Raw genomic sequence first — 26023 nt, forward strand, 5'->3', positions numbered from 1 at the left:
ATAAAAATTTTGCTGCACTGCAGTTTTTGGTTTTACCGATTCAAATTTGACCCAAACCGTTTTTAAGTTTTGAGGGCTGTGATTAATGGTGACGTGATAATTTGTTGCAAGGTGACGTCAACCTCATTTACTTTTAAGTGGACAGCAGGTGAGGAGGCATAAAAAAGACGTACACAGGCATGCTTGCCGATCTGGACTTTGACGGCGAGCCTTCTCCGTCTGAGTCTGACGATGACGCTCCTGAAATGAAAGATTTGATGATCATAAATTCCTCCATCAATCAAGCAAGCTCTTCAGGACCAAATATGGTTAAAGAAATTAACGATAACTTCAAGCATATTTGAAGAAGTGTGATGTCTTATTTTTGTCTTGATCGTCATGATGAATCCACAAATTCATTCAATTATTCTCCCCAAAAATGCCATTAATCCGGTGCTTCTCAAATAGTGGGCTGGGCCCATCTGGAGGGGTGCGGTGTGATGCTGAGGGGTGTGACCATGGGGAAGATGCTTTTTTTCCGCCGTATTACAATAAAGTGTAATTACACATCCACGCCAGTAGTTGGCAGTGGCGCTCTCCTTGCTCATTGTGCTCAGTGAGTATTAACTCTTGGGGACCTTCGATGTAAACCTCGGCCGAGGTGTTGTCCGCCCCGAGGCTGTTGGAGGCCACGCAGGTGTAGCGTCCCGTATCGTCCTCAAAGGCCTCGGCGATCACCAGCGTGTGGAGCTCGCCATCTCGCCAGATGTTGATGTCGGGGGAGTTTTGCAGCTCGCGACCCTCGCAGAACCACCTGCGCAACAAACGGAACATCATCAAAAGAATCGCTCGGCGCATTTCGGAGACTTGAGGAGTTTGTTGCACTGAGCGCTTGCATCATCATCATATCGTGTCACACCAGTGGTTTATCCATATTTTTGCCCTGTCTGTGACCTTTTGTAGGTCTGGTGGAGTGATATATACAGGGCTTATTGGACAGCAAGCAGAGCAAGAGATATGTCCCACTGGAAATATTTCCAGTTCCTGACAGACACAAGGTGAATTAACAAATAGGATTATATAAAAAGAAAAACAATTGTTAATTAATCATATTGTCACATTTTTATTGTGTGATTAAGATGGAGAAGAATGCGCCTCAAAATCATAAAAATGGATCTTTGACGTCTTTTGCCGTCAATGGCAGTAAATGCTTCGCAAAGAAAATAAAGTTATTGGAAGTCTTTTACGCCTTTGTGTTTGAGATTTTGTTCGAAACACGCGACAGAGACCTGCGGATCTCGTCACAACTCATTCACACCCTTCATAAAAAGGCACACACACAAATACAATCGCACGCACACCTGCCCACGCCCGTCTGAGAGTCACGCGGCAAACGCCAGCCAAGCCTGGGGAGGAAGCGCAAATTTACGGGAAGCAGAACCGCCCTTTCCCTCCACCGGTCCCAAACGTTGATTGATGAAAGGCATTCGTGTAGATCACGATAATCAACGTAAAAAATAAAAAAAAGGAAAACATTTAGCTCGAGATTTTGGTGAAGCAAGTAGGGTATCAAATCAAATCAAAAGGTATTGTAAATTATAGCTTCATGCAAACTTTCAATTGTTGTTGAACCAAATAAAATAACAACTAGTATGTGTCGCTCACGCACATATTTCTGTTAATTATTGGCCATCTTTGTAATATCGTGACCCTTTCGCGACATTGACGCTGGAGGATCGACGGCGGACAACTTGGGCGGGAGAAAGTCCCCGTGGAAACTTAGTCAGGCGTTGGCGAGAGAGGAAAAATGTGCAAATGATGATGACGGGTGGAGCAGAACCCGGCTGGGCTTGTTGCGCCGACTTATCGCCACAGGAAGTGCTCAGACTTGGCCGACACCTCTCGTTTTAACGCGTCACAATAAGCGGCAGACAAGCGAGGTGTTTTTATATGAATGGAAAAAAACGGGAGGGCCAGAAACCACTTTGATGACTTTGAATGGACTCGTGAATGAAATAAAGTCGCCTTGCCTTGACTAATGTCATGTAAAACATAAAAATAGAACACACACACATATGACACTCGGCCTTGTAAAGTGTGTAAGCTAGCATGACAATCTAAATCTCATCACACAAATTCTTTAACACTCGGAATAACTTTTTGCTAACAAGCTAAGTGTATGCTAGCTTAAAAAGCTAATGGAGCAGTCAAACGGCAACAACAAAAAATAAGTCACACTACACAAAGTCCAAAACAAAGTCGTTAGCTCACTTAAAGCTAGCCGTGCGCCACTCTTTGAACGCGACAAGCCAGACGGCAAAACCGATCTGACGAAAAGCAGAAGAGTCCGCAGCTGAACGGGTTAGAATGCAGCCGACAATAACGTCCCGGATTAATCAACTTTAATGGTCCGGCATCATCACACATGATTACTCCGCCAAAGTCGGCGAGAACAGATGTTAGCGTTTATTTCCGGATGGCGTGCGTCAGTTAAAAACATCAATCAATCAAAAAAAAAAATCATTTTAAGAGGAAGGGAGGGCGCATGAAAGTAAAGGTGGAGATTCGTTTCTTGGCCCCGGTGTAGCCTCACCACCCATTTCCTCAGAACACAAATGCCGTTCGGAAAGGCCCGGTCGGTGAGTGAGGGGCCTTCCACCTCCACTTTGGTGAAACACAAAGCCAGCCAACATGCATGCCATCTTGCTCATCATCCGACGTTCTGTCAACGTGCACGCACACAAGCAACAGTCCAAATCAAATTTGGAAGTCTGAACCAACCACATGGACATTTGTAAAAAATATGTAATAACAAGAGTTGGATTGATCATGCGACTGGAAATGATTTGGACAGATTTTCAGCTGATTGAAATCGTCTGAAAATTTTCCAAATTATTCATGTCGATCATAAAATATTTGATTTGCTTGATTTACAGACCTATAAAAAAAAAAATCATCATGTTGCAAGACATTTTACAAATGATTACAAAATTAATAAAAGTGAAATTTACAATAAGATTTTTTTACATAAATTAATTTTATAGTAAAATAAATTTTACTGTATCAAATAATTGGTCAATTGATCGATTAAAGGAATTTGAAAAGATACGATTAAAAGTCTGCATTTAATATTATCATATTGTTCAACTACATATCAAAATAAACACATATTTATTAAATACTTCATTCAAATTAAATATGACGAATATTGGATTGTTACCATAATATTCAAATAATCCATAATGAGATTTCACATACACGTTTGAATTTTTTTTTTTTTGTCGCACCTCATCTCTGAATGATCTGGCACACGTGGCCATTTGAAAAATTTTCCATTGAGGAAAAAAACGTTTGTCTACCATCTGAACCAAAACCATCCAAAAACGAAAGAAAACAAAAGTTATTGCGCGCTGGCCTTCCGAGTGCGTGCAAAGAAGCACCTTGGCCTGCGCTCACCCTGTTTTTATTTTTGCTGCCGCTCACGGAAAATCCGCCGGAGTGGCTCTCTCGTTTGACCGCAAACCTTAAAATCATCTCCATCCAGATGGCAGACATGCAATCTGGACAGGAAGCGTGGGAGAACGCTCACAAGCAAACACACTTCACATAGGATGCAAAAATAAAATACAAAATCTGGGCCGAAGAGAACGTACTTTTGCCGATTTGTCTGTTGTTGCTCCAATGAGTTCAAGCAGAGTGCAGCTGGACTCACCGAGCTCGTCTTTAGACTTAATTACAAACTACAATCGAGACGTCCAAAGGGAGACAGAGCGAGAACGCGACTCCTCACTCAGAAGACAGATGAGCTTTCGGCTTTTCTACACTAACGCAGCAATGAACGCTCTTTAAAGGAGAATTTTAACCAAGTACAGTCCTGAATTTTCCCTGGTTTGTTTTGTACACCAAAGAATTTCTGAAGTTGTTTTTACAGTTTTCAACAAGGCAATAGATTCTTTTCTTAGAACGATTTTCTTGGCAGCATCGACGTGACATCCTGTCAAAAGTCACACTTTCAAACTGTTTGTGTTTTTGTTTTTTTGTGACAGACCGACGTTGCCTTTTAATTATCTTAGTGTCGCCAAACAGACCAGGAGGATTTTTGTTTTCGAGTTGTTCATAAAAGCTTGCATGGCACAATATCATTTGCTAGCTCGATCCAAGCGGCAACACGACGAACGTTAAGTGAAATGATACAACATAAACTTTTTTAACGCTGTTCCCATCTGCTCACAAGTGTCAAGCCTATGCTAGTGTGAGAAGCTAACGTCGCTAGCCCCATCTGAAAATTAACTACTAATGAAAATGAAGTGAAAAAAACACACACACACGCAAAATACTACCTTTTGGTCAATGAGTGACAACAAATAATGTCTGGTAAAATGCTACGACATAAACTCCTTGCTCACAATGACTAGCCTAGCCAAGTGCGAGAAGCTAACATACCGGGAGTCATCAATGCCTTCTATGCTCTTTTTTTTTTTTTTTGGGTCGAACAGCACAAACAGATAATGCAGATCAAAGTCTTTTATTTACAAAAATCTGATCCAAACCAGATGTGGCACCTTTTGATCATATGGAACAAGCAAATGGAGGCTAGCGTGAAAAGCCAACAGCTAACGTTTTCCTTCAGCGTGCCTCTTCGTCAAACGGCCCAACAAGATGGATTCAAATGAACCAAACCTGTCACAACCCATCCCAAACTGTCATTTGTGTACAAAAATGTTGGTCAAATACCAATAAATAAAGCTACAGTTGCGTCTCTGATCTTCAGCTAACATACTTGGCTCGTTAACTTGGAAGTAATTAATCACAGATTTTTCAGCAGGGTCTGTAATTCTTCTTGTTGGGACAATCACGACTTGTGCGCCAAAGAGGGACAAACGGAGGCTCGCCAGAGATGATAAATGCAAGAATGCAGCGCAGTAAAAGAGAGGAAGGGATTTCATGCAGCGAGGGGTTCAGAGGTCAGCCAGAATATTTCGGACTCGACGGACAGCTGCGGGATGACGAGCTGGGTTGCGTATGCAGCAGATATGAAGGGCGCTAAATCGGAATTGGCGGCTAACACTTGAAGATTCACGCATAAGTCATGCGGGAATTCAAAGACGGAACAAATAATGCTCGCAATCTGGAAAAATTAATGAATCCAGATTGTAAATCAATTGTCAAAATATCATTTACACCTGGCTACAATTTAATGAAAGAAAACTGTTTAAAAAAAAGGAAAATAGAAAAATAGTTCACAAAAATATAAAATATATGTAATAAATAAAAATAAATCAAAATAAAAGAATAAAAATAGAACTCAATTTGAAAAAATACCCAATTACAGTACGTACAAAAATAAATGTGAAAACATACAAAAACACAACATAAACATAACAGAAAACAAATACAAAAATATTAGAAAATGAAAATTAAAACAAAAATTAAAAAAAAACAATGGATGGATGGAGACAACACAAAACCGATGAATAGATAACAAAAATATAGGAAAATGCATTGGGAAAAAAAACGAAACTATTAGACAAAAATACCACTATTTCAGAGATAACAAAAAACAAATTAAAAAAAATACAGTAATTGACGGGACAACAAAAAAGTAGACAAATATTAGACCCAAAAATTGACACGGTGAAAACTATGAATTAAATATTATATTAGACAAAAACTACACAAATATCAAATAAAAACTACAAAAACAGTCATAAAACAAAACGACAATTGTAACTTGAAAAAATGCTCAAAAGGAACCATTGTCATGTCATGACATGGTGTGTGTGTGTGTGCGCGTGTGTTTGCGTGTCTGCATGTGCCACAAAAATAGTGACAGACACATGCAGCAGCTGATGTACACGTGCGTACACTCATGTCATCAGGCACCATCGCATTCACGCACACACAATCGCACAAAAATACTCTGACGTTCCACAAAACCAGCAAATCTTTGCGTTTCAACTTTGAACAGGCCTTCCTGTTAAATTCAAAATCTCACTCACTCAGTCACTTGAACAGCAGCGATGACGATTGGAAATTGAAGCTGCCAATACACGACCAAGATGTCAAACAAAACACTCACAAATGGCAATTTTTTTTTTTTGCCGAAATGAGCCTTACCTGAAACGCCGTGCTCCTCCCTGCACTTTTTAGTCACATTCACAGCCGCGCAATCACACACACACACACACACAAACTGAGAGTGACACATGCCCCGACTGACTGGGTGAGTAGGGCGGGTTGTGGGACAGTCAGGACACGTCCCCCCCCCCCTCAACCCGAAGGCGGAGGAAGGCTACACACTCAACGTACAGTCACTGAGAAAAAGTCGCACGGCACCCGCTCGCCACCTCTCGCTATTGGGCAACTCCAAAATGGAAGAAAGTCCAACCCCCTCGTGAGGGAACTGGAGGTATCTTTTATCATAAGGGTCTTTTGAGACCTATTTTGGCTCCTCCCTCACCTGGGTGACCCTGCCAGGGGCATAAACCACCAGACCACATCCCTCCTAGCGTCATCGGGGCAACATAGGAAACTGCCCGCCCATAGTCCGGTGCGGCTTGTATATCGTGTTTTTGGGGGGGGGGGGGTTTCAAAGGGGTTGCTGCGGCTTATATGCGGGTGTGCAATATGGGGCTGAAGAATGAGACCAATTAGGTTGCCAAAAAAATAAGAGGTTGCAAAAGTGCAACTAGCCTTTTTGCGGGTGCACCAAAGAAAAAAAAATTGGGTCGCGCCCGTGCAAAACGTTTGTCGAGAACCCTGACAAAGCAATACCATTGAGTGTGAACCGTACAAGAGGCCAGTGTGTGTCCTGTAAATGTGTCAAATCCCACAGGCCACAAGGAGACAGTCCTCTTAAGGACGCCACCGAAATAGCTCGCGGAATAAGGCCCCCGTCTAAAAAAAGAGCACTTTGGCGGGGTGGCACCTGGCAACCCTCCGGACAGTTGGCGGCGGCCTCGCCACGCTCACAGACACACACTCCGACTCACTCGAACACCCACTCTCAAACGCACTCACCGACACACTCGCGCAAGACCAGCGAGTCATCCCAAAAGTGATCGAAAAGCGAATTCTCCAAAGTCAGCACAGAGAAAAAAAACTTTTGGTGGTTGGTGCGCTGCTCTCTGGCTCGGTTTCCATCTCTAGAGGATTACGGTGCATCCATTCACACACAAGTGCGGCGACTTCTATTTTGCTCAGGGGAGACCCCCAACACACAGAGTGGGATTATTTGTGGAACTTGTTACTACAGAGGTGGGCCAACTTTTTGATTGGTGGGCCACAATGAGTTCTGAGGCTGGACCAGGAACAGATGGATGGAGTGTTTTGGTCAACTCACCTCATCGGAGAAAAAAAAATACATTCAATTTTAAATAAAAGTGAACAAAAGCATTCCAACAAAATACATATCTTTTTAAAATAAAACATCAACAAGGTTTATTCATTTGATTTTTTTCAAGTTGGGCGGGCCGGATTAAGACATTTAACGGGCCGCATGTGGCCCCCGGGCCGTAGTTTGCCCACGCCTGTCTTACTAGGAGGGTTCACATTTCATTTGTGTATCTGTGGAGTAGTTTCGGGTGCTAAAAATAAGATGCACAGTAAAGATGATTGCAAAGTTTGAATACACTTAAACGCACACACACACACACACCCACACACACACCTACTGAATTTTGTGTCCTCCGTATTTGAGAGAATAAACAGTTCCAAGGTACTAGTGAAGAAGACGACATCCGATTGGTCGATCTTACAAATGTTTTAGGATGGCGTCCCAACCGGGCTCAACATTCGGTCACAGCGAGCTTCCGCAAAGTAACAGGAATGCTCCGCTCCGGCAAACGCAATCAATTTGTACGACTTCCGGACGGTTTGCGTGACCGCGCTCATCGATCTTCTTGACGTTGAGCGCCTGCAGCTGGCTGGAGGCGTCGGCGTGCTAACGTCTTGGGAAACGACAATTAAACGGACCGCAAGGGAATTGATTTGCGGTCGTGGTGATGCTGAGAGTTCTTGACAGAGGAAGCGCCGACTTGTTAGAAACATCTCAACTCGGGTTTTTCAGCTTCCCAGGTGGTCGCGACAGTCGAAAACGATTTTGTTCTGGGAATCCACACAAAGGTACATCAACAGAGTGTTATTATTTAGCATATTTTCTGAAATCTAGAGCGCCCCTAGTGGTGAAAGAAAAATCCACCAAAAAGTCGCTCCGTTGTATTTGCCGCATTGTTCAAAATCAAGGAAAAAAGTAGCCACTTATAGTCTGGAAAATACAGTCGAAGAAATACAATACAATATTTACTTAAATGTTTTGGTTTTAAGGAAATGGACAAAGTGAAAATTACTTGGCTGTTTTTTGAAAAAAAAAAAAAAATAATTAAAAGATTTTTTTCATTTTCTGATTCTTTCTTTGAAAGACAATTTCAGTAAAAGTTTCTTTCATGGTCTTCCACCGGCCGCGTAGCTGGCCGAGGTCGTTCCTTTTAATTGAACGCGTCTTTGGACTGTCAATGCGGAGCGTTCACACAATTCCGCTCCTGTCGCATCTGCTCATAAAACATGCAGAGGCCAGAGACATTTTTTTTTTCTTTTTTTTTTACTGCTGTACTAAAGATGTTGAGACACAAAAGACAAAGTGAACGCAGCTCCACATCAAACGCTGCCTCCTGGCATATCCTGGAAAAGACCAAATAAGCCATCAAAGGGCGCATGACTGGAAGCGGAATGAAGGCAAAATCACGGAACAGGTGAGCGGGAGCACATGTGAAGCCAAGCCGAGGCCGACGTGACTCAAAAGTACAAAAAGCGAAGACGCCACGTTGGTCACGTTCCCCGGAGTTCCTCGGCCTCTTCCGCTTTGACGCTCATGTGGCTTCCATTTTTGTTGGAACCAAGCGAGCGCTTGTTGGGACATTTTCTAAGCTCAGACTTGCTTCTCATGATGTTTTGTCATCACGCAGTCACAATTAGCGTTCACACGACAAGAGTCGCCTTTCAAATTTACGAGGCTCAGCCTCAAAGCGTTTCGTGTCACTGTCACGGCCACAATCGGATTGTGACGCGTGAGAAATGTCTTGAAATGGCCGTTCTCAGCACCCCCTTTTATCGTGGGGGATACGTTCCAGACCGCATGCATTAGGGGAAAATGCACTACACATACATACATACACATATATATATATATATATATATTATATGTTATTTATTTATTTTCTCTCTCTTTCTCCCCGTCTCCACTCAGCATTAAATTATTATACATTTTCTGCATAAAATACGGTTGTCCGTTGATTTGTGCCCTGCGATTGGCTGACAACCAATCCAGCGTGTAGCCCCGCCTACTTCCCCAAAGACGGCTGGGATAGGCTCCAGCATGCCGGCGACCCTCGTGAGGAAAAGCCGCTTCGATAATGGATGGATATGCAATCTGGTTCATGTGTGACTTTGACAGCAAACTTTTTTTTTTTTTTTTGACAGCAAACATCCACTGAGAGTGACAAATAAACAGCTTGAAGCACGCACGCTTCTCATTTTCTTCGGAGAGCCGTGCATGTGAGAGACACATCTTTTTGATTTGTATTTGGGTGTCTTTGTGTGTTTTAATTTGTGTTCTAATTACCGGCAAATTTATGACACCATATGGAAAGCGCTTTGTTGCAGCTCCAGCTGTTGTGAAATGTGCAATATAAATAAAGTTATATTGGATTCTTTTCGTGGAAATGAGAGAACAGGGGAAAATTTAAAAAAATATATATATTATTTTTTTTTTTTTATGTGGTCTCGCTACAGTGCACATTTTGGTGACGCTTTATCGTAATGACGCGCTGTAAGATATTTTTTTTTTTTATGTAATCGCAAAATTGAGAATCACACCTGGTGTCACGCCGCTATGATGTCACGTGATTTCTATTGCTGATGTTGTATCCCGGTGAACTGAAATGAACTATATTGCTGTGTTTTAAGAGATGCGTGTTAAATTCCTTTTAGAAATGTGAATCAGTTCCCAAAACAATCTCTATGAACAAAACCAAAACAAAGCCCCGATCGGCAGAATTGACGAGAAACGACGACGAGTGCCTCATGCCGCCCGAGCCATTTAGCTTCAAAGAGCTCCTTTCCAGGCAAACCCGAACAGGCGAAAATCAAGCGACGGATTAGTGGGTATTCTGGGACTGTATGCAATAAGACCCGCGGGTCGCGGGTCGGGGGCGATGAGAGCGGTCGAAATCTCACCTTGTTGGGTGAAACTTCACACCCTGTCTCCAGGCGACCTTGGGTGAGACGCCACCCGAGTCTAGAAGACACAACGGATTCCAACGTCAAGCCTGCTGTTAACATGCCGGCGAGAAATAGCCACGGGTGAACAACTGAATGATTTTTTTTTTTGAACTGCCGATATCTTTACGCACATCGGTTGTCGTGAGAGTGAGACGCAAAGAGCACGTCAACGTGACAGGCTTGCATGCACTCGTGAAATTTCGGCAGGTTCGCGATTTGGGCGAATGGTCGAAAGGAAGGCAATTACAGCAGGCTACTAAAGTGGTGCTTGGGGGGGGGGGGTCACTTGGTACTTGATCCAGGGAGACTGGATTTAGTAGAAAGCCTTGCTTCTTTTTTTTTGTTTGTTTGTTTTTAATTGATTGCATGATTGTTTGCCGCTACCAATCTTTTTCCCAAGTCTATTCATGTGCCACATCAAACATGGCGGACGTCTCATCGCGTAGTGTAGTGGCAGCTTCCGGTGCCTCACGACACACCAAAGAAAAATCTTTCTGGGGAAAAAAAAAAAAAAAAAAAGAAGGTTTTTGTCACAAAGTAAATTGACTTGACTGTATAGTCCAGTGCTTCTCAATTCTTTTTTGTTACGCCCCCCTAAGGAAAAAGAAAAGAATTTGCGGCCACCAGCCCACCTCCCACTCTTTGCCGCAATTATAAATAATGGCATTTTTGTTGCAAAACAAACCGACACCATCGAGTTAATACTCGCTGCGCACAATGGGCAAGGAGAGCGCCACTGCCAACTAGTGGACTGGAGGTTCAATTACATGTCATTGTAGTGCAGCAGAAAAAAAAAGCATGATCCCCAGGGTCACATGCGTCTCATCCCCTCGGGGGCCCGCCCCACTATTTGAGAAGCTCCAGTCTAGTCCAAGTCACATGACCCGAGTCCAGTCAACGCTGGAGGCTGGATTCATGATCACAAGTATTCAACCCCTTTGCAGTGACTTTCATATTTAACTCACATGCTGTCCATTTCTTCTGACCCTCCTTGAGATGGTTCTGCTCCTTCATTGGAGTCCAGCTGTGTTTAATTAAACCAATTGGACTTGAATATGAAAGGCATCCGCCTGCCTATATAAGACTTTACAGCTCACAGTGCATGTCAGAGCAAATGAGAATCATGAGGTCGATGGAACTGCCCGAGGAGATCCGAGACAGAATTGTGGCAAGGCACGGATCTGTTCAACGTTACAAAAGAATTTCTGCGGCACTCAAGGTTTCTAAGAGCACAGTGGCCTCCATAATCCTCAATGAAAGAAGCTTGGAACGAGCGCAACTCTTCTCAGACCCGACCGTCCAACCAAACTGGGACAAGAGCCTCGGTGAGAGAAGGTAAAGAAGAACCCAAAAATCAACCCAAAGTCAACTATCACAGCAGCCCTCCACCAGTCGGCGTTTTATGGCAGATTGGCCCGACAGGACCTTCTCCTCAGTGCAAGACACATGAAAGCCAGCATAGAGTTTGCCAAAAAATTGTGGTGGGCGGTCAAGGCCTTCTCTGCTGGCCTAACATAATCAAGAAAAAATGATCATATTCTTCACATCAATGTCATATTATAATCAAGTGTTGTATTTTTAGGTAAGAGTTTTTATCCAATCAGAATTCAGCGAGCTCATGTTGCCAGGCAGGTTTCACAATATTTTTTTTTATTTAATATGATGGGGTGCTGAGTGTACATGAATGAAAAATAAAATGAACCTTTTTGATTTTGTCAAATGAATTAAAAAAAATCAAGGGGTCTGAGTTTAAACGGTCTTACACTTGGCGTGCAAGTGAAGCATGGAAGCTTTCACTCACTATTTGGAAGGCCAAGACAAAATGACATCAGGGTTTGCTCTGATTTCCTTTTTTTTTTTTTAACGAAAACAAATTCTTTGTGTTTCCTCCTGCAGACATGAGTTCAAGTGAAGCTTGGTGGGAGGGGCCAAGGGGGGGGGGGTGTTAGTCGTTAAAAGACTCAGCATGACAAAGGAGCTGCGTCATGAGTCAGCAGCCGGTCACCTGCTATGACTTCATTCGGCTGCTCCACTTCTCAGCGCTTGAGGCCATCTGCTCGTACAGTAACGACACATGGCTCTCGTCTGCGTGCAAGCAAAAGTGGGGATGACGACAGAAAAAAAAAAGATCAACGATAAACTCCCGGGTGAATAAATGGGTTTTTTTTTTTTTCCGAACCAAATTAAAGCCAATGAAGCGCAGCATCGTTTTCGGCTCGAACGCCGGTGGCATTTCACCGAAGCGCATGCGCAAAAGGTCATCCTCGCTTCAATGGCAGTCAAAGGACACACTCGCCTCGCCTCGTCTCCTGTGTGGGGTTTGCGTTGCGTTTAGCGTAATGGCACGGAAGACCATCAGACAAAAAAAAAAAAAACAACCTCAGTGAGCTCAACTGAATTCTCGGTCAGCTCGGCAGCGCATTCAAAAGCTGCCAAATTTGTCACCAAACAACCGCAGAGGAGACCACACACACTTAATGAATTCAAATGTGTTCTATGTGATGCAAAATGTGCTGTTGCATTGCTGAGCTTTTATTTTGAAGGTCTGACTTGGCAGAAAAATTGACGCCGACAAGTGTCGTTTGCTGCCTGCGGTTGTAGAGAAAATACATTTGAACGTGCAAATGTTACTGAATTAAGGAGGCAAATAGAGAATGATATAAACACAATTCTTGCCTTGCACAACAAATGAAGAAATAAAATCCTTAAAGGGACGCCAATTCCCCTAATGATGGACGTCATCATTACACAATAGGAAATCATTTCACCAAGCATAGCCGTCAGAATGCAGAATTTTGTGTGTGTGTGTTTGATAGAAAAAGTATCCAATCCCACACTGATTTCTGCACATTCTTACGTAAGTGTCTGGCTTCATTTTGTGACTCACTAATGACTGAACAGTCTTTTGGTACATTTCATAATCCTTTGACCAACCACTGTATGGTGGTGGTTGTTCCCCTTCACAAGAAAATAAAACATCCTGGAGCTCATTCAGCTCTCCGAGATATTAATGAAGACATTTGGACTCTGACAAAGCGAGACAAACTGTGGCCGACCAGATTGAAGGCCACCCTTGGAAAACCAAAGTTTCTTTTTCAAAGCTACCACGCACTCGTTGATTTTCAACAAAGAAGAAACGTGAGATCAAACCTCTCGAAAGCTGTCATTTGTCACAAGAAAAATATCTGCACACGCGAGTAGATGGCGTATAGTACTTTGCTGCCCTCTTGCGGCCATTACATAGACGTGCACTCCAACACATATCGACAGATATGCGCTTCATTTCCACAGATAGACAGATCGATTGATAAAAAAGTTATTTCACGTAGTGTCTTCTAAGAACTAAGGTAGAGATAAAACATCATTGGGGGCATCTCCATTGGCGGTTTCGTTTCCATAGATGGCAGCTGCTATGAGTGCAATGCTTTGAGTCATGAGTTGTTCCTTTCCAGATAGAGAGGTCGCTGATGTTACTCGATGTGGTATGCATTGGATCACAAGCTGTTCTTTTCTATAGTTATATAGAAAGATTTTAGCAAGGGGCTAAAAAGAAATAAAATACTAAAAAAAATCTGGTAATATGTTTTGTGTTCAATACTTCTGCTCAGTTGCGGAAAACAAAAATAAAATCTTCAATTTTGTGTGTCTGATTTTTTTTGTAATCTACTTATTTATGGTGATGCCGCATAAAGTTTACAAGTCGCCGCTTGTGCACCCGCTGGACATTCAAGAACACTCAAAGTGTGAGGAACATTGAAACATCAATTTTAATGAGCGTGTGTGTGTGTGTGTGTGTGTGTGTGTGTGTGGTGAAGTTAACATGTCTGGAAACATGAGTGCTGCGTATTTTTAGCGTCCTGTGAATAACTAAGGTGGGGGGTCGGGGGGGTCGGCTTGATGGTTTATGTGTGTGTATATGTGAGAGTGTGTGTCCTCTCAAATGGAATAACATCCAGACATAAATTAGACACGTCCCTGCATCAACTGGCTCCGGTACCGACGGCACCACTGTACCGTGTTCATAGACAAGATGAAAGTTGAGCGAGCTTTTGGACACGAGCACTTTGCGGCTCGGCCTTATCGCGAAAGGAGAGCACACGGTTCAGTCTGGACTGTGTCACTGATATCATCACACTTGCTCGGCCGTCTGCGAACACATTCTGATGTCACCAAAAGCCCAATTAAGGAGCCATTGGCCATAACATTAGGTACACCTGCAAAACTTTTTTTGCCTCTCGTCAACAGCGAGCTCACAGTAAACTGCTTGCCAAATAGTGAAGCATACTTTTAACTGTACTCCTTTACTTCTTGCCAAATAGTGAGCCCGTGTTAAAGCACACTGTACCGCGTTGCTTCTTGCCAAATAGTGAACTTACATTTAACTGAACGTCAGACCACCTGACATGACGGTGAAGTTGTCCAGGAAACCAAAGCCTCCAAAACGTTAATTGTCAAATAGTGAACCCGACATGAATCGAACAATTTTCTAAATAGAAAATCTACACCGTAACACTTGCCAAATAGTGATCTCAACATTAATCCTTTCATTAAAATTCTCCACCAAAAAAGGTGATGAACTGGTGTACCTGATGAGTGGCGATGGGTTTCCGCTGACTCTGCATTCCAGACGAATGGGGCTGCCCTCCGCCACCTCCTGACTCTTCAGTTTCTGCACAAAGCACGGCGGTGACAGGGGTCCCGATGCGGCAGGCGACCCCCCTGGGGGTTGGCGCTCAGGAGCGACCGGCGCCCCCTCCCTTGGTCCCGCTTGCTGCGTCCGCTCCGTCTGGCAGGAGGCAACAGGCACGGCGGGGGCCCCCCGAGGGCCCGGCCGCTGGTTACCGGGTGACAGATATCCGCTATCCGGGGAGGACGACTCCCCCTCCCCGCCGTGCTCCAGGTGAGGGGAACCTTTAAAGATGGATGACAGCTCCTCGATGAAGGTCGCGGCGCGGCTACAGAATTCCGAGGCCGACGACACGCGGTCGTTTAGCTCCAAGCCTTCGTGGAGCAGTCGAGGTTTATCCTGCTTGTAGACCGGCGGAAGCGGCTTGAGGCGGCCCACCTTCTCAGGTGGGGCGGGGTCATCCGTGCTGGGGGCTTCGCTTTCCCGGACAACTTCGCTGTCATGTGCGGGGGTGTCGTGAGGCGAATTCTCGGCCGTTTCCTCGAAAGCCTCCCAGGCCAGGTCGAGGCTGCGGTTGATCTCCTCGGCGCTCAGGAAGGCGGTGAGGTCGGCGAAGTCCCCATCGCCAGAGTCCAGCTCCGCCTCGAGGTTGGCGGGGGCAATTCCTTCCGCAGAATCCTTGAGCAGCACAGAGATTGGGGGGAGTGGCTGGTTCCAACTCCCGTCCTGCATCCTGCAAAACATCACATTTGTTCGAATTTGGATTGGCATTAGGAGTCAGCGCATTCAGTCTTTGCTTTCGACGGTGTATTTGCAATTAAATTCACACTTTTCCCTCCTTCGGTGGGATAAAAAAGCAAGAATATATTTGAGATTTTCAAACGGTCGCCGGTTGTGACTTTCAGGTGTGTTGATTCCGCATACCCTCGCGAGGGATTCTTATAATTATGAGATACGCATTTTAAAGAAGATTTCTGACGTCATCAAGGGCCAGCGCTCCGAGGTCAGTTCTTCCAATCGGGTTTAGGCCAGCAGGGAAGACCTTGCTCGCTCCGACCGGAGCATTAACATTAACATCTTATTTATACACAAAGATGTGACTTAAAACATGGCCTATATATATTTCGTGGCGCTTTTTGGCAACCGTTTGAACGCCTGCGGTGTTACGAAATAAGCGCGTAGGTAGCGCGACGTGCTCGGGGGCCTCATGGCGTCCGGGAGCAGCTGCTGTTATTTTTAAACACGCCGGGGCCGTGCTGTAGGCACTGTGACGCCCGTTCTGGACGACGGGCCAAAGCGAGGGGAGAGGACGAGTGGCGGTTCTCGAACGTCCCGTGAAAAGTCAAACGTGTTTGATGTTAATCAAGCCAGAATGCGCTAGAATTTAAGCGCAGCGTCCCAAGATGGAGGACGCCGTTAAATATGAATGTGGAAACTTTCACACGATATCACGTGAAGCCCGCCGGGTTTAACCTAGCAGACAGATTATGGGATATTCCAAATTTTCTGAGGGAATAATTTAGCACAATATTATGGGAAAATAGAATCAGACCTCCATGTAAAATAACTCTCCATAATTGTCCACATGCGAGGACCAACTTTCAATTTTGTGTATTCCTGATTTAGTCCCATAAAATCCCAGTTTTGAAAATTTTTGTAATCCTAATCCAGATACAATAATGTGACATATTGGGGAAAATTTGCATTCTTGAACAGTTAAAGAGATGAAATCAGCACTTTAGAGATACAATTAATCGGTTTTCAAAGTAATCAATAAATATTTTTGATAATGAATTACAAAATCGTTTTGATCCTTTTTAAAAATGACTTTCCTTTCAGCTCCTCAGCCGTAAATATCCAATTTTTGTAATCCTCCACAAAAGCAGACTGAATATTTGCCGTTAAAAGTAAAACATTTGATTGTACCTCAGGAAAAGAAAATGAGCAACATTTTTTTTATCCTGACATGTTACGGAACAAAGCAGTAACTGAGTCATATTAGTTTTAATTCTAATTATAATAATTAGTTTGTACAATTCTTACTATGTCAATTTGAAATCAACTATTTTTAAATAAAGACATGAAAATTAAAGCATTTTCTCTCAGCCGATTCATCGATTAATCGACAAAATAATCGTCAGCTGGAGCCACATTAAAAAAAAAAAGTATCATATGAATAATATATCACGAGTTAACAACCAACCTACACCTGATGAAAGAAAGTGTTCATAAAACACGCACTCACCTTCAAGTGAGCTTCTCGTCCAAACTTCCTTGTTTCCTTACGTTTTTTCCTTCCAGTTTCCCCTCGAGAATGAGCTCAAAAAAGAAGAAGCGTCCCTGTCCTTATTGGTCTGTATCGGAGCTGGCGGGACCACCTCTCGGGTTTGGGGTCCGATGTGCCTCTGCGGTTCCCAGCTGGGGTTGCTCGCTGAGTGTGTGTGTGTGTGTGTGTGGTTGGGGGGGGGGCTAAATTTGGCTCTCCCCGACTCAAGTTTCACAGACGGGCTACTGGCAAGGAGGGAGAGTGGCGAGGAGGTCTTGCACCTGACAGATGATTGCAATGTGTCACACAAACAAGCACAAGTGGCGTGCTTGCATCAGGGGTAAAACGAGTATACAATTCAATTGAGGACACACTCCATTATGTCACAGTGTTAGTGAAGCGGTTACGGGTCGTCTAAAGTTCTGTTTAGTGTCTAGCCGCATGCTCCACTGTGTTTCATCTGTAAATGGGCATGGTGGGGGGACTTTAGAAACGGGCACTCAGCACTCTTGGGCTGTGTCAAGGTCAGGTCCGGAGAGATGGGCCACTTTCTCTTTTAACGACTTTATAGTGCGTCACTTTTCTATTAAAACTAGAGCGCTCCAGAAATTAAATGGCCCCCAAAAAAATCAATAAATAAAAATGTAGCTCATTCACTACCAGCCCAGGTAAAATGAATGTCATTTTTGGCGTCTATATCCGTCAATGGCAGCGAATGTTAATTGTGGACACAATGTTCCGAGCAGCAGGTGGCATAAGTGGTCGCGTTCTAGGTTTAGATCCTATTTGGCGGGCCGGACTTTTAGTGTTAGCCTTGGTTACTCTGAGTCCAATTCTGTCTGTTGTTTGGTGTTCCACAGAGTTCAATTTTGGGGCCCTTGCTGTTTTCGTTGTATTTAAGGGAACTGGCTTTCATTTCCTTTCACATCTAAGTAAAAAAGACTAAACTCAAAGCCTGCATGGCACTTCAATTCTAGAACTTCCAAGAAAACAAAACAGAGGTTATGCTGTTTGGTCCCAGTGGCCCTTGGATGAGTAGATTAGCTGATAACACAAAACTAATAGCGTTAAACATTTATTGAGCGTCAGGCCTGTCTGGGAGGAAGGGAAATTTTTTTTTTTTTAAAACAGTCAAACTTGGGCCACTTCAGACATGGAGTCCCGGCGCCAGTCGAAGGGCTTCTACGCTTGGCTGCAGGGCAACTGTGCCCATATGAGGAGCATCCCAGGCTTCAGAAAGGCGACTTTTGGAACGCGACCAGTCGCAGCGGACTGTCAGGACGGCAGCAGCTCGGGAGCTTCACTTTTTTGTCTATTTGTGGCGCGACGTTATCGCATTTGGTGCTCTTGTTAAACTATTCCCGGTTCCTCGTCAATCGACTGATTAGAGCGGAGTGGGCTCGCGATAGGCCACGGGAGGAATTTGCACTGATAAGCGCGCACACGTTGAACGTGTCGTCGTCATCACACCACAATAGTGTCATGTATTTCTCGTTTTAAAATAGCCACATGACTTCAGCGCAACGTGTATCGCCGATAGCCTACTTTATCTTTGGGGGTGTAAGAATAGTGCGAGCATATTTCTATTCTTAAACAACATATCGGTAGCATGAGCTCCCGCGTCACAGATTGTCTTAACATGACACAACCATACACAAGAGCTTTCAGGCGAAATTTCAGGAGCAACCCGAACTTAGCAACCATTTCAAGTGAACTCGGCGATTTGTTTCGAAATACAGCATACATCGCAAAACAACACTCCGTGAAATTGTACTTTACAAAAATATACATTAAGGACAATTTATATGTTACGACTTAATCGTTCGGCCATTTTTTTTTTTTGCTGTCCCACCCGGTATGTGCACATTGTCCACCTGGGGGCAGTATATTACAGACATGAAGATATACAAAATAATATGAGTACCTCTTTGCAGAGAATGAAGAATTTTTGCCCGAGTTATCTTCCAATTGTTCCGTTCTAACACAGCGACACGTATGACATTCGTTGGGTGGTCGAGAGCGTTTTGCATCACGTGGTATTACACCAGATGGAACGCGCTTGCCAAGTGATCACGTTTTGTCATTGGAGTGCAATTCAAAACAATCGCCGCCGTCCTTCCGTACGGAAACGTCTGCGCATCATAAAACTTTTATTTTAAAACTGAGGAGGCCACTTTTTTAAGTCACATTCCAAAACTCCTAATTGTCACAGAAGAGAAGTTAGCCGCTGCGAAATCAAAGGTTCACAAGTTTTAATTAGCCAGTCGTGGCTTGGAGCAAGCGCCAATCATTTGCAGTCTGGGCGGAGAGTGGCGAATATCTCCAACATTGGAGGAGTCTCAAAAATGTCCACAAGTCACAAAGAGTTGCGAGGTTTGCTTCCCATGAGGCTTTTTTTTTTTTTAAAAGAGTCACAAGTAACTGATTATTAAATTCACAAACAACTCCTTTCATAATAGACTAATCGTTTAGAATTCTTTTTTTTGGTTTTGTCATTTTTTTGCACTGTCAACTTCAAATAATGTCCTGTTTTTTTTTAAAAAAGGATTGAAATTTTAAAATGTGTTCTTCAAAACAAACAGAGTAATTCATGACCCGAATAATTGTTAGTTGCAGCCCTAGTTTGTTGACTAGTGGCGTCTTCTGAGAGTCAAGCGTCCTGTTTACTTCAGTACTTCCGTGACACCAATTCCCACTTTCCTATTCGACAGGGCTTTGGCGGCATCTTGTGGTGATTACTGAAAGCGCACAAATAGTTGCGTTTCTCAGCATGGAGTGCATCCAGAGAATGTTAGAGACCTTAAGACACCGGTGAACACTTTCAAAGTGAGGCCTTTTTGAACTCATTCACTGCCATTGACGGCTTTAGACGTGAATGATTCATTTTTCCAGGTCTGGTCGAGTCTTAACTGCTGTTTTTGTGACCGGTACACACGTGACTGTTAACTTGCGTCTTAAAGGTGAATCTTTTGTGACAGACATCGCAGCTGAAAAGTCTCTCGCCGGTGTGCGTCCTCATGTGCATGGTGACGTACGCTTTGGTGGAGAAGCCTTTATTGCACACGGGGCAGGTGAAGGGTTTCTCCCCCGTGTGCGTCCTCATGTGTGTCCTGACGTCCCGCTTGCAGAAGAAGCAGCGGCCGCACACCTCGCAGCTGAAGGGTTTCTCCCCCGTGTGTGTCCTCATGTGCGTCTTGAGGTGCGCCTTGGTGAAGAAGCGCTTGGCACACACGCTGCAGCTGAAAGGCTTGTCGGCAAAGTGGCGCTTCATGTGGATCTTCAAATACTGCTTGAGCGAGAAGGTCTCGCTGCAGATGGTGCAGCCGAAGGGCTTCTGGCCCGAATGCGTCTCCACGTGCGTCTTCATATCGGACTTGGTTGAGAAGCTTTTGGCGCACACGGCGCAGCTGAAAGGTTTCTCTCCCGTGTGTGTGCGCATGTGTCGCTTCAAAGTTCCTTTTAGGCCAAAGGTTTTGCCGCATTCGGCACAGATGAATTGCGCGTTGTCAGCGGGCGGCGTTGGGTCGGCTTTGTGAGTCAGATCTGTCTCGGAGGAGTGCGACGCGGCGGCTTGCGATGTGCCGCAGCGCTCGGCGTTGTTGTGCACTTCCAGTTCGGCTTGGGTGGAAAAAGCTTTGGCGCAATCCGAGCAAGCGAAAGGTTTGTCTAGACAGTGCGTCCGCATGTGAATCATCAAGTATTTCTTCACAGGGAATTTTTTGGCGCATATGTCACAGTTGAAGGGCTTCTCGCCTGTGTGTTTGGCCTGCATGTGTACCTTCAAATCAGACTTTCTGGTGAAACTTTTGTTGCAAAATGAACACGCAAACGGTTTCTCTCCGCTGTGCGTTCTCATGTGTCTGTTCAAATTCCCCCTCTGGACAAACGTTTTGCCACATTCCGTGCAAATTAACGGGTTCTCGTCACCTTTAGGATCTGAAGCTTCTTTGGCGTCGTCGCTGAGCTCGGTGTCAGAAGAGGCGGAGATGGCGTCATCTGCTTTTGCTTCAATTTCCCAGCTCGTGCTACTTCGGTTTTCCTCGCCGCGTCCAAGACCTGCGCTGTCGTCTTCTGTCTTGACGGCTAAACTGGTCCGCTCATCGTCATCAACTTCCTCCTTCACATGAAGGGGCTCTGTTAGCTCCTCCTGCTGCTCAGAGGGAACTTCTTCTTCACTCTCCACTAACACTTGCTGAATGTCTGAAGGACACAAGGGATACGTGTTAGCAATTGGCATTTGTGGAAATGAAATGAAAAGGGGAATGCTACTTCCTGGGTCATACTCTGGGTTTGACTACTGTCTTAGAAACAGTGAAGCATCCAGCCTTGCTGCCAATAGAGAAAAAAATGTGTAGTCCTTTTTTTTTTAATTGCCACATTACAACATAATACAAAGATAATGTCATGTAAGGGGTGGTGGGGCTGTCATTATTATGGATCATTTCAGAAGGCACTGTATCAAACGGTCGAATAATAACACAAAACTTCAAATTTTACTACATTATCTCATTTATTTCCACTTCAGTGACGTCAGTTTAAAAAAATTAAATTACCGTAATGCAGACACGCAAGTCAAAGTTACGGTCGAAAAGACCGACTGCAACTAATATGGAAAAAAAAAAACAGGCGATGGAGCGGACAGTTATTATCGGACACGTGAGAAGTTAAATTTGAGAACAAACCCGCCGCGTGTAGTCCAACTTTTGGCTTGAGAACAGCGTCCAGTAGGACGCGTTGTCGTTCGTTCTCTTCTTTTGTTCGACAAAGTTCCTCCTCGTAGTCCGCGATGGTTCTCTCGAACAATTGGAAGATCTCCTCGACTGCCACGTTTAGTCGCTGCTTCACCAGCTCTCGCAGCATCCTCACTTTGCACATTTTCACCGTTACAAAAAGCGCTCGGCTCGCTAGCCAAGCCAACCAAGCGCGGGGTTGAGGACTTCCGCCTTTTTCTTCTTCTGTGGTGGATTTGGGCGGTCGACCGCTTTGCTGCCATCATCAGGATTTTCTTTTATGCTTTTTGTTGAATTTTTTAAAAAAGAATTGCCAGATTTTTTTATTCATTAGTTTCTCATTTCTTGTCGATTTCAATCATTTGTTCATCCAAAATTTAGCCAGATTTTTGTCAGTTGTTTTATTTTGCCAGGATTCTGTATTTTTTTGTTTGGTTCTTTAAAATTTTGTACATGGAAAAGATAGCGTATGAGTCTGATTTCTTTTTGCCATATTGTCACCATCCTAAAATAATAGCCATAGACATTATAATCTGTTGTTCCGCTTTTTTTGTGAACAACATGAAAACCTGAACCAAATACTGATTATATTTATTAATTATATTTCAGGAGTACATGTAAATGTGAACTAAGGATGCATCTTATTTTAGCAAAGGTGATCACCATCCAGAGAAGCTGTTAAAATAAGGCAAAAAGAATTTTAAGTGCGGGCGATATTGTCTGTTTATTTTTTTTCTCTAGTGTGGTAATCTGTTTGTTAACCAGCTTTTTTATTTATGTCTACTATTCGGTTTTGTTAGCTTTTGTTTAACCAGTCCAGGATGGTACTTGACCTTTCACCCAAAGTCAGATGAGATTATCAGTTGGTCAGTGTGCTACCACCATGTTCAACAAATGTATCCAAAACACAAGGGGATTTTAAAACAACTTGTTTAAACAGTAAGTCTGCCACGCCCTTTAAAGTCCTGCAGTGTCGTTATTGCTGTTTTTGAATCCGGTACACACGTGACTGTAGACTTGTGTCTTAAAAGTGAATCTTTTATGACACGCGTCACAGCTGAAGAGTCTCTCGCCGGTGTGAGTCCTCATGTGCATGGAGACGTACGTCTTGGTGGAGAAGCCTTTATTGCAAACGGGGCAGGTGAAGGGTTTCTCCCCGGTGTGCGTCCTCATGTGCGTCCTGACGTCGCGCTTGCAGAAGAAGCAGCGGCCGCACACCTCGCAGCTGAAGGGTTTCTCCCCCGTGTGTCGCTTCATGTGAGTCTTCAGGTGCGCCTTGGTGTTGAAGCGTTTGGCGCACACGGAGCAAGCGAAAGGTTTGTCGGCAAAGTGGCGCTTCATGTGCACGTTCAAGTAGTGTTTGAGGGAGAAGGACTCGCTGCACAGTGTGCAGTTGAACGGTTTTTCTGTGGAGTGCGTTCTCATATGGATGGTCAAGTCGCCATTTCGGGAGAAGCGTTTTCCGCAAACGGCGCAGCCGAAAGGTTTCTCCCCGGTGTGGATTCGCATGTGTCTGTTCAACGTGGCCTTCTGGACGAAGGATTTGCCGCATTCGGAGCAGATGAAGCCCGTGTGCGGCGCGGCGTCGTGTTTGGAGTTCTTTTTTAGGTCCGTTTCCGAAGAGTGCGGTGTTGTGTCGTCCGCTTGCGATCCCCCGCATTCCGCGTCCGTGACGGCGTGCGTTTCCAATTCTTCTTTTGCGGAGAAAGCCTTCCCGCATGCTGAACAGCTGAACGGGAGGTCGGCGTTGTGCTTCCGCATGTGCGTGATCAAATATCTCTTGACGGGAAACGTTTTGGCACAGGCGGTGCATTTGAAAGGCTTGTCGCCTGTGTGCTTGACCTGCACATGCACTTTCAGATCCGATTTACGGGTAAAGCACTTGGTGCAGAACGAACAGCCGAAAGGTTTCTCCCCGGTGTGCGTTATCATGTGTCTGTTCAAATGCCCCTTGTGGTAAAAAGTTTTTCCACAATCGGAGCAGATGAAGTTACTATTGTCACCATCGCCGTCGGGCTTCTTATCTGCCTCTTTGACATTGTCACTCTGATACGCATCAGAAGACTGTGACATAGCGTCATCGTCGTCATCCAGATCTGAAAGCGGAGCAAGGTTGCTCACTACTTGTGACTGAACCTGACTGGAGCTGCCAGAGACTTTTGCGTTCTCCTCTGTGTGTGTCATCACGTGCAATGCCAAACATTCCCGACTGGAGAAACGTTTCATACAAAAGGAGCATGCAAAAGGTTTCTCGGCCACGTGCGTCCTCATGTGATTGATGAGTTTATACTTATCTCGGAAGCCTTTAGCGCAAACCGAGCAGGAATAAGGATGCTCTCCCGTGTGTATTCGCATGTGTCGGTTCATGTGATGCTTCAAGTAGAAGGTTTTGGTGCAAAAGGAGCAAGCAAAGTGTTTCTCTCCCGTGTGCGTGATCATGTGGATTTTTAAGCTTCCTTTGTGAGCAAACATTTTGCCGCATTCGGAGCATTTGAATTGTTTGCTGTCTGCGTGATGTGTCGTATTGCCTTGGGAGTTCTTTTCCAAAGTTTTTTTGACGTGCTCATTGTGATCCGTGTCGGACGAGTGGGAAACGTCGTCTACATCTGACAGTGGAGCGTCAGCATCTCGGTTCTGCTCACTTTGAGCACGATGAAGCTGCTGAGCATCAGCGCCATCGTCTTCATTTTTCACAAGCACGCCACCAGTCAAGGTGAAGGCGGTGACATCAGCCTCCTCCGATCTTTGAAATTGCTCCCCATCTCGACTGCTCCACGCCTCCTCCTTAATACGAGGGGGCTCTGAAGGCGCCTCCTCCTCCTCAGTGTTAGAGCGCCACTCCCGTTGCACGGCGGCAGCATCTTGACTTTCCACCAACACCTGCTGGATTTCTGGGCCGAACATGAGACACAACAAATAATTAAATTCATGGATTTTATCACTTTTCACATCCCATCTAGGCTACTGTAACAGTCATATATTACAAACAAAGGTTTAACAAGTACAAGCCATTTCTTGGTCGATATTTTGCTGTGTAATAAAATCAGACATGCATCGAGCAGTCATTTGGTTTTTACTACATTCATATTACATAATGTATGTTATATAGCTTTGATGACAGGAGGTGTCAATTTCTTTTGAAAATTCCAATTTAATATATTCATTCTAGCTTTAAAATTACGATGATTTGTGTTATTTATTAAATTGTTTCACGTACCGGAATTGCTTCAAATAATAAATAAGGAAATAATAAACGTTCTGTATTTTTTTGTTTAGCAAGCTTTTCGTTGACTCACAAGTTTTTAAAAATAAGATGATTATGTCTGTAACACCAAATCTCGACCTCGAATGATTTTGCAATTGGACAGAAATTTTTCATTTTCACTGCTTCTAACAGTCATAACTTTCTTCATATTTGTCACGGGACAATGATATTTAGATCTTTAAAATATTTGATAATGCTGGTCTCATACGCACACCCCGAAGGTCGCTGTCGGAAATGAGCGCATACCTTCGGATGTAGTAAAAGCAGGACCTGCTTTTTTGGGGCGGGGGGCGTCAAAATGGTGGCTGACTAGCAATGGCCGACTGGAACTAATCAAAAATTTGTTCCAATCCCCAATATAAGCAATCTAAACAGGCTAGTACGAGTACATAGTCAGAAAATGAGTGATGCAGAAGCTTGCAATCGAACACATGAGATGCAAATACAGAAGAAAACCTGTTGAGTGTGTTCCAACTTCAGGTTTGAGAACAGCATCCAATAGTTCGCGTTGTCGCACGTTCTCCGCTTTGGTTCGACAAAGTTCCTCCTCGTACTCCGCCAGGGTTTGGTCAAACAGCTCAAATATCTCCTCGATGGCCACGTTTAGTCGCTGCTTGACCAACTCGCGCAGCATTCTGACTTTACACATTTTCCTCACTGCGTCCAAAGTCCCGCTAGCTGACGTCCGCTTAGTGATGAGATGCTAACTTCCGCCTTTTTCTTCTTCGCTGGTGGTTGTGCGGCAGTTGAGATCCACGGCGGCGAGTTGCTGCCATCTTTCGAATTCGCTTGGCTGCTATGAATTATTTTCCTTCGCTTTGTACGATGCAACTTTTATTTATATAGCAAAATAAGAGCGATTTCTTTATTAATTTTAC

The 26023-nt window shown here is 44.2% G+C and overlaps 3 protein-coding genes across 4 annotated transcripts in view; all 3 read right to left on the reverse strand.

The window, feature by feature from the left end:
* palld (palladin, cytoskeletal associated protein) overlaps positions 1-19254 on the reverse strand; it is a 38039-nt gene extending 18785 nt beyond the window's left edge. Inside the window, exons 1-4 of one of the 2 annotated variants that reach the window (XM_088312373.1) lie at positions 17130-19254; positions 14844-15617; positions 618-793; positions 174-240 (exon numbers count right to left, since the gene is read on the reverse strand). In XM_088312373.1, coding sequence (XP_088168499.1) covers positions 174-240; positions 618-793; positions 14844-15616 — 1016 coding nt within the window. In that variant the 5' untranslated portion in view covers position 15617; positions 17130-19254. Of the gene's footprint in view, positions 1-173; positions 241-617; positions 794-10212; positions 10274-10388; positions 10459-14843; positions 15618-17129 lie in introns of those variants that run through there. The other variant, XM_088312374.1, reaches the window with a different exon arrangement.
* Positions 19255-19387: 133 nt separating this feature from the next.
* On the reverse strand, positions 19388-22291 carry LOC148324981 (uncharacterized). Its single transcript, XM_088312383.1, has 2 exons — positions 21833-22291; positions 19388-21350 (listed from the first exon to the last, which is right to left on the reverse strand). Exons 1-2 carry the CDS (start codon positions 22023-22025, stop codon positions 20056-20058), a joined length of 1488 nt encoding a protein of 495 aa, XP_088168509.1. The 5' UTR covers positions 22026-22291; the 3' UTR covers positions 19388-20055.
* A 163-nt stretch (positions 22292-22454) lies between these two features.
* On the reverse strand, positions 22455-25884 carry LOC148324982 (uncharacterized). The gene is made up of 2 exons (XM_088312381.1): positions 25602-25884; positions 22455-24771 (listed from the first exon to the last, which is right to left on the reverse strand). The coding sequence occupies exons 1-2, from the start codon at positions 25792-25794 to the stop codon at positions 22838-22840; spliced, it is 2127 nt and encodes a 708-aa protein (XP_088168507.1). The 5' UTR covers positions 25795-25884; the 3' UTR covers positions 22455-22837.
* Between the last annotated feature and the right edge of the window lie 139 nt (positions 25885-26023).

Source organism: Idiotropiscis lumnitzeri, chromosome 13 (genome assembly GCF_059441095.1).
Source record: "Idiotropiscis lumnitzeri isolate Australia: NSW breed Sydney's pygmy pipehorse chromosome 13, RoL_Ilum_1.0, whole genome shotgun sequence".
In the NCBI taxonomy this organism is placed as follows: Eukaryota; Metazoa; Chordata; class Actinopteri; order Syngnathiformes; family Syngnathidae; genus Idiotropiscis; species Idiotropiscis lumnitzeri.

Excerpts from the sequence above, each read along its gene's own strand:
- LOC148324981 (XM_088312383.1), bottom strand. The coding sequence starts at position 22,025 with ATGTGCAAAGTGAGGATGCTGCGAGAGCTGGTGAAGCAGCGACTAAAC. Across the intron at positions 21,351-21,832 it reads AGTTGGACTACACGCGGCGG|ACATTCAGCAAGTGTTAGTG; the intron begins GTTTGTTCTCAA and ends TGTGTCCTTCAG.
- LOC148324982 (XM_088312381.1), bottom strand. The coding sequence starts at position 25,794 with ATGTGTAAAGTCAGAATGCTGCGCGAGTTGGTCAAGCAGCGACTAAAC. Across the intron at positions 24,772-25,601 it reads AGTTGGAACACACTCAACAG|AAATCCAGCAGGTGTTGGTG; the intron begins GTTTTCTTCTGT and ends TGTTCGGCCCAG.